The 8,164-nt window shown below is 34.5% G+C and overlaps 1 protein-coding gene across 2 annotated transcripts in view; it reads left to right on the forward strand.

Annotated features, from left to right (window-relative positions):
* Positions 1-4,031, forward strand: part of LOC125678299 (sideroflexin-2-like) — a 26,943-nt gene extending 22,912 nt beyond the window's left edge. For both annotated transcript variants that reach the window (XM_056155427.1, XM_048916650.2), the window contains exons 8-11: positions 460-526; positions 3,037-3,139; positions 3,593-3,640; positions 3,914-4,031. In XM_056155427.1, the coding sequence (XP_056011402.1) occupies positions 460-526; positions 3,037-3,139; positions 3,593-3,640; positions 3,914-4,025 (330 nt within the window). In that variant the 3' untranslated portion in view covers positions 4,026-4,031. The remainder of the gene's footprint in view (positions 1-459; positions 527-3,036; positions 3,140-3,592; positions 3,641-3,913) is intronic.
* Positions 4,032-8,164: the final 4,133 nt, after the last annotated feature.

Here is an 8,164-nt window from a genome sequence, read left to right on the forward strand (position 1 = left end):
GACCTACTTTTGGAATTTGATGGCTGTATTTATATATTTCAGATACTATTTGACCTACAGTCATCAAACTTTGTCAGTTGATGGGTCTTGCATGTTTGGAGTTCGCTGACCAAAAAGTAGGTCACCATGACCTACGATTGGAATTTGACAGCTATATTTCAATATTCAGATACTAATTGGCTTAAAATCATCAAACTTTGTCAGTTGATATTTCTTGGGTTCTCAAAATGTGTAAACCAAAAAGTAGGTCACATTGACCTACTTTTTTGAATTCTTAGGATTTAACTAAAGATTTAGAATACTAAGAGGCTAAGAATAGAAATGGTGGGGTTGTACAATTTATCAGAAGAGCGATTCTAGGCCCTTGGGCCTCTTGTTTTAATTATGTAGTGTACATCTATACTGATGATTCAAACCCGAGATTGCATCGAGTATATCTTTTATATGTTATGATTACAGTATGCGTCTGTGAAAGGAATAAGTCAAGTTGTATTCTCCAGAATTGTCATCTGTGCTCCAAGCATGGGTAAGCAGCGATTAAGAAAGTACAAGCATGGGTAAGCAGAGATTAAGAAAGTACAAGCATGGGTAAGCAGAGATTAAGAAAGTACAAGCATGGGTAAGCAGAGATTAAGAAAGTACAAGCATGAGTAAGCAGAAATTAAGAAAGTACAAGCATGAGTAAGCAGAAATTAAGAAAGTACAAGCATGGGTAAGCAGAGATTAAGAAAGTACATAAAATGTCCAGGTTGTTTGTCTGTAAACAATGAAAGCATTGGATTTATTCTGTGTAATCTCAAACAATGAAAGCATGGGATTTATTCTGTGTAATCTCAAACATTGAAAGCATGGGATTTATTCTATATAATCACAAAGTGGATATAAATTAACACATGCTTCAATTCTCAGCTCAAGTGATCAAAGTTTGTCTCTCGGCAGTGGTGACAACTTTTCACATAATTAACGTCTTTATTAAAGAACTAAGTGTGATAAAGGGCCATTTTATGCCCTCATCAGCAATTTTCATTCTAAAATATCAACTGGGGTAGCCTCAATCTTAATTAAAATTAGATCTTCCATCCGCTCCCCAGTTTTCGATACATCGCACATATCTGGGGAGCGGATGGAAGATCTAATTTTAATTAGATTGGGGTAACCTTTGTTATTATGATTATTGTTTATTAATGTTATGATGTCACATTGCCCAGCAACACCTTATTAATCTACATGAGTAAAAAGCATGTGATTCATTTTAGCTGAAATTTGTTCCGAGTTTTCTGTTTCTATTTTCTTTTTTCTGTCACATATCAAGCTGAAACTTGTTCCGGGTTTTCTGTTTCTATTTTCTTTTTTCTGTCACATATCGAGCTGAAACTTGTTCCGGGTTTTCTGTTTTCTTTTTTCTGTCACATATCAAGCTGAAATTTGTTCCGGGTTTTCTGTTTCTATTTTCTGTCACATATCAAGCTGAAACTTGCTGTGTACCTCCTTTGTGGTCACTATAGGTCATGTTGCAATTTTGATGTATTTCAACCTTGCCGGAGTTTTGCCCCTTTCTTTGAAATTTGATGTTATATGGAGGGTACATGATTTGTCCTTCTAACTCTTCCCATAGTTTTTGAATGAGGATCTTATTTTACAAAATGTTTGTATGAGTATTGAAGATGTGCATATAGTAAGGATTTTGATTTTCTTGAATTTTTGGGAATTTAGTCAGTTTTGAGGAAATATTACAAAGGGATTGCATGGTTTGTTCATTTAACTCCTCTCAGTTTTCAACCTAAGGCCTTTGTAAACAACTTGAAGATATGTATGTTGCACAGATATTTATTGCTAACAATTTTCTTATCATACCTCATGTAACAAAGTTGCGGATGGTATGTTTTTGACTCGTCTGTCAGTCCGTCGGTCCATCAGTCCCTTTCTTGTCAGCGCAACTCCTCTGAGACCACTCAACAGAATTTCGTGAAACTTTGTAGTTAGTAAGGACACACTGTGCAAATGTGCATATTCCCAGGAAATTCTGATTCAGTAATTTTTCTGGAAGTTATGTCCCTTTATAACTTTGAATTTTGAGCCCGTCTGTCCTGTTCTTGTCAGTGCAACTCCTCTGAGACTGCTCAACAGAATTTCATGAAACTTTGTAGTTAATAAGGACACACATTGAGTCAGAATTTCCTGGGGATATGCATATCTACACAGTGTGTCCTTATTAACTACAAAGTTTCACAAAATTCTGTTGAGCGGTCTCAGAGGAGTTGTGCTGACAAAAAAGGGACTGACGGACGGGTCAAAAACATTGTACCCTCCGTAACTTCTTTGCATGGGGGTATAATTAATGTTGTTTACTTTTCTATTATTGGTCTTTAATAAACTTGGTTTATATTGATCTATTAATTTTAATGTAGCAATCAATCAGATCATGCCATGTTATCATTTGTGATGAAAGTTCAGAATTTTATTCATCTGTGGAGTTAATTTGACTCAGGTGAGCATTATGGTCCATGAGCCTCATGTTTTTATTTGTCAAAAATGAAAGCACCAAATTTCTATTCATTTAAGTGATCCACTTGTTACATGAAAATGTGCCAAAAAGTAAAGCTCGAGGATTTTAAAAGTATAGAATTTATTGTCCTATATACAGGATTTATTGTCTGATATACAGAATTTATTGTCCTATATACAGGATTTATTGTCTGATATACAGAATTTATTGTCCGATATACAAAATTTATTGTCTGATATACAGAATTTATTGTCCGATATACAAAATTTATTGTCTGATATACAGAATTTATTGTCCGATATACAAAATTTATATCATGTTGAAAGCTCAGTGTTTATTACGAAATGAAATACATTGAAACACGATAAGTGTACTACCAACAAAACATGGAAATTGAAGTGTCAGAAAATACAATTTAGATACAGTAATAACAGTGTTTTAAAACTACCAGAAGTGATCAAATAAGTAGGTGTTGTGTTAGCTCAGTTTGTGAGGCAGCAAATGAAATGTCTGAGTACTTTTCTTTCTAGTACTTTTACCCATTCTGATGGAGAAGATGGAGAAGACTGTGTTCATGTTGCGTTATGGACGCTTTGTTAATGCTCCTCTACAGATCCTATTATCTGGGATGAGGTTTGTATCCGGGCTGTACTTCACTTTAGATTAACACACAGATATCCACAGTGTGGATAACCTCTCATATCCACTGTATCCAGGCTGATGCCTGTACTTCACTTTAGATTAACACACAGTTATCCACAGTGTGAATAACCTATCATATTCACGGATTATAAGTTTGGTATATAAGATATCCACGGATTATAAGTTTGGTATACAGATATCCACGGATTATAAGTTTGGCATGTAAGATATCCACGGATTATAAGTTTGGTATGTAAGATATCCACGGATTATAAGTTTGGCATGTAAGATATCCACGGATTATAAGTTTGGCATGTAAGATATCCACATGATAACAAGATTGATACTGGTATGTAATATATTACATATTATGGATTATAAGTTTGACATGAGTTTAGTATCGCTATGTAACATGGTAAACTGTTCATGTCTCACTACTTACAGTTTGCTGCTGATGGTCCCGGTGGGTTGTTCCTTATTCAATCAGAGATGGTGAGTGACATCTTATCGTTCAAAAATAATAATCTGTCATTAAATTTTCCTGTAAATTGAATGAGGAGCAGAATATCAGTATTCATATTTCTATGGAAGTACCATATAAGTAAATATAATAAGTACCATATAAGTAAATGTAATAAGTACCATATTAATAAATATAATAAGTACCATATAAGAAAAAAGGCCCAAACTAAGTTATCAGAGAAATTCGTTAATCAAAGACATTTACAAAAACTGTAATAATTCATTTATCTTTTTATTTTCCAGTTCCATCTCAGCAGACAAGTTGAAAATATTAGACTCTAAGGCCTACGAAGAAGTCCAGACTAAATATGGGGAAAATATTCCTCAGAACCTGTATTTCAATAAAGGGTTATAACCACAATTTCTTTCTCTTTTTTTCAATTTGCACATTTTTCATACTGTTTGTGATTTTAATCAGTGAAATACTGTAACTATATTATGCAAGTTACTTAAGCAATTGTCTAAACCATATCCTTGCAACGTAAATAATGACCTTGGGGTTTGACTTTAGTTGAGTTCATTTTGAAAGGTATAGGGCACAATTAGAATCTGCATCTATACTTGTGACTTTGTAATCCAGTGGGCATGTTCATGAAACTATCTTAAGAATAGTCTCAAGACACATCTAAATATGACCACTCTTAGACATATCTTAGGATGTAAACCGAAGCTATCTTAGTCATATCGTAAGTTAGTAGTCATATCGTAAATTGCGATGTCTAAAGTTATATTAGTAATTCCGTGTCAAGAAATATTATTTGGGGGGGAAAATGACACTATTTTTTTTAATAAGAAATGGCAAAAACATTAAATTTAAACATGATGTTCTTACTATCCATCAAAGTATATATTTTAACACAAAGGTGCGTGTCTTAAACGTATTGTGTTTATGCAATTTTGCATTGTAGTGATTTGACCCGCAAATGATATCGATTATCAATTTTATTCGCATCAATTTAGAATGATCCATGCGTTCAATACTTAGTCTAGTACATGTATCTATAGCCGCAATACTTAGAGCGAGTCATATGGCATCAGGGACAAGAAAACGAAACCCAATTTTTTCTCCCGAGACCAAACTTAAAACGCTCCTGAAAGAAGTTGAGAGAAGTAAAAGTATTCTTTTCTCTAAACTTTCCTCTGTAACAACAAACAGTTTTTTAAACATCCATATGTGCCAAAGTAAATTCATGCAATTCTACGGGACATGCCAGAAATGTCGATGAATTGAGGTAAAAATGGACAATATGCCTGTCTGATTTGATTCAGAACGCAGACGATAAGAAGCAGAGGACTGAAATCCAAATAACTCGCCAAGATGATCGGAAGCCAAACCGCGAACAATTTTAAATAATAAAATATTTTTGTGTAAATCAACTAGGTCATAAACTGTCAGCCAACCAAGTTTCCCAAACAATGATTTAGAAGAGGAATCTGGACTTCCATCCAGAATGATTTTTGCAGCTCTTTTTTGTACCTTAAATATTTTTCCAACCAAGTTTGGATGTATTACCCCAAATAGTCAAGCAGTAGTTAATAGATGGCAAAATACATGCATTTTAATAGAGCTTTCTGGTATGTAGGGATAGAAACCTATATTGCGTAGTGTAAATAATTTGTAGTTTACGTTATTTGCACACCGAGTCAATATGATGGTGTAAAATAATTTATCATCAATGTATACACCAAGAAGCTTCTCAGTCTGAACATTTTCAATTGAATTATTTCTAGCGACAAGTTTAAGAGTTAAAAATTTGATGCCAGAAATAATTCAAATTTCGGTCCTCTAATTTTGATTTTCTTTGCTGTGTACCCATAAGCATACATTTTGTTTTATTTACGTTTAGCACCATTTGATTCTGAGAGCACCAGTTCTCAATGTCACAAATATCTGAACTGAGTACATTTTCTAAACATCTCGTACTATGACCATTAGAGTGTAGAGCAACATCGTCGGCAAACATGTCAACATTTGAATTATTTACATGCAACGGAAGGTCATTTATAATAAAAATAAAAGAGGACCCAAAATAGAACTTTGTGGAACTCCTGCTGTGACAGGCAAGATATCAAAAACACGTTCCAATTTTACACAATGTTTCCTGCTATTAAGATATAATATGGTATTATTATTATTTATTATATGATCTAAAGACTTAATAGCCATGTGGTCAAATTGGTATTGAATTAATTTCTCTAGATTGAGAGATTGATTGATGTTTTCCGCCACACTCAACAATTTTTATACGCCCGTCACTGGGTATTATGGTACAGCAATGTCCATCCGTCCGTCCGTTCGGGGTTTTCTCTTTATAATTTCATTTCCCTTCCACATATGCTGAAACTTGCTGTGTAGCTTCTTTGTGGGTCACCCTAGATCATACTGCAATTTTGATCCATTTTGACCTTTTTTCCAGGAGTTTTGCCCCTTTATTTGGAAATAATTATTATATGGAGGGTACATAATTTGTCCGCCCTACTCCTCCCACAGTTTTCAAATGAGAGCTTTCTTATTTTGTGGAGTGTTTGTATGGGTATTGAAGATGTATATGTAGAATGGATTTTGATTTTCTACAATTTTTGAGAAAATTACAGGTTGTTGAACTTAGTCTATTTGGAAATTAATATTCTATGGAGGGTACATAATTTGTCCACCCAACTCCTCCCACAGTTTTCAAGTGAGGACCATCTTATTTTGTGGAGTGTTTGTATGGGTATTGAAATTGTGCATCTGGGGAAGGATTTTGATTTTCTTCCATTTTTGAAAAAAAATTACAGGTTGTTGAACTTGGTCCTTTTTGCGGAAATTCGATTTTTAAGCTAAGACCCTTTCTTCCTATGAAAGTTTGTCACAGCCTCAAGAAAAACACCCTATGTAAGCATTTCACGGGCGTATTATGTACCGTTTGCGGTACTCTTGTTCCGTTATATGGTGGCGCCCAGTTTTTATTGGTGGAAGAGAGAACCCAGGTACAATGTGCTTAGGAAGAGACCACTGACCTTCCGAAAACTTTCTCACCTAACTGTCGTGATTCGAACCGGCGTCGACCAGAGGTGAGAGCGTGTGATTGTTGAGCACGATGCTCTAACCACTCTGCCACGGAGGCCCTAATAATTCACTAAAGAAAATGCTTTACTGATATCTATAAATGTAATACCAATTAGTTCACGACGATCCATTGCATCTAGCCAACATTCTGTCAGTTTTGTACGTGAAGTTTGACGATCGAGAGTGAAGTTCTTTAAATCCTGATTGGGATGGTGTTAATAGATCAAAAACCGTAGTAAAATTTCGTATAAGTTTTGCAATATGTTTTCTATCAATTTTCAAAGTACGAAAGCCAGCTAGGTTCATTTTGAAAGAGTAAAAAAATATCTTGACTTGTTATAACGAGTTAATTATCTTGTTATAACGAGATACTAACTCGTTATAACGAGATAATTAAGTCGTTATAACGAGATAACCAACTCGTTATTACAATATCCTAACTCGTTATAACGAAATAATTAAGTCGTTATAATGAGATAACTAACTCGTTATATAAAGAGATACTAACTCGTTATAATGAGATACTCACTCGTTATAACGAGATAATTAACTCTCTATAACGTGATACTAACCCGTTATAACGAGTTAGATTTTTTTTTCGGCAAAGCCCTGATGGGGGTCCAGGGGGCGAAGCTCCTTGATTTTATAGATTGTATAGAAACATGTCTCCTCTGTAGTCATGCTTACTAGTTTCTATCATTTTTGACAGAACTAGTGAAATCAATAAAATGACGCAAATTTTAAGGTTTTGGGGTTTTCCCAACGAAAGTAATTCAATAAATCAGAAAGATGTTGTTATTTATTGCCCTGGGAGTGGAAGAAATTATTTTGCTTCTTTTATCGTTTACATTTTTCTAAACAAGAGACCACATTTACCTTAGATTTGAAAATTTTCCGGGGGGGGGGGGGGGGGGGAGTGGAAGAAATTATTTTGCTTCTTTTATCGTTTACATTTTTCTAAACAAGAGACCACATTTACCTTAGATTTGAAATTTTGGGGGTGGGGGGTGGGTGGGGGGGGGGGGGGGGGCGCCGGCTGCGCTCTCCTTAAATCCGTCACTGTCTGCAGCAGTAAATATTGTATTAATAAGGTATAAGCCCACAGCATATTTGTCTACTGGATTTCCTTGACTCAAGGATGCATTTGAATGTAGCAAAAATCTTATTTTTGACTCGAAAGAATTCATGGTTTGCATATACACATAAGTTATGCAATATTTTGAATATCGGAGATGAACTTGTTACTTATGGGAAACATAAAGTCAAATTGATCTGTAATAAAACAATATTGGATTATATTATGTAAAAGACCGGTATTCAAATATACAGAACTATAATGAAAGCAAATTAATTGTGAAGCTCAAACAAAACTGAGGTCATGAAAATTATTTCTCTGTAGTTAGAAATTTTGATCACAGAAAGTCATTGAGCAAGTTAAGAATTTC

This window comes from Ostrea edulis, chromosome 2 (assembly GCF_947568905.1).
Source record: "Ostrea edulis chromosome 2, xbOstEdul1.1, whole genome shotgun sequence".
Lineage (NCBI taxonomy): Eukaryota > Metazoa > Mollusca > Bivalvia > Ostreida > Ostreidae > Ostrea > Ostrea edulis.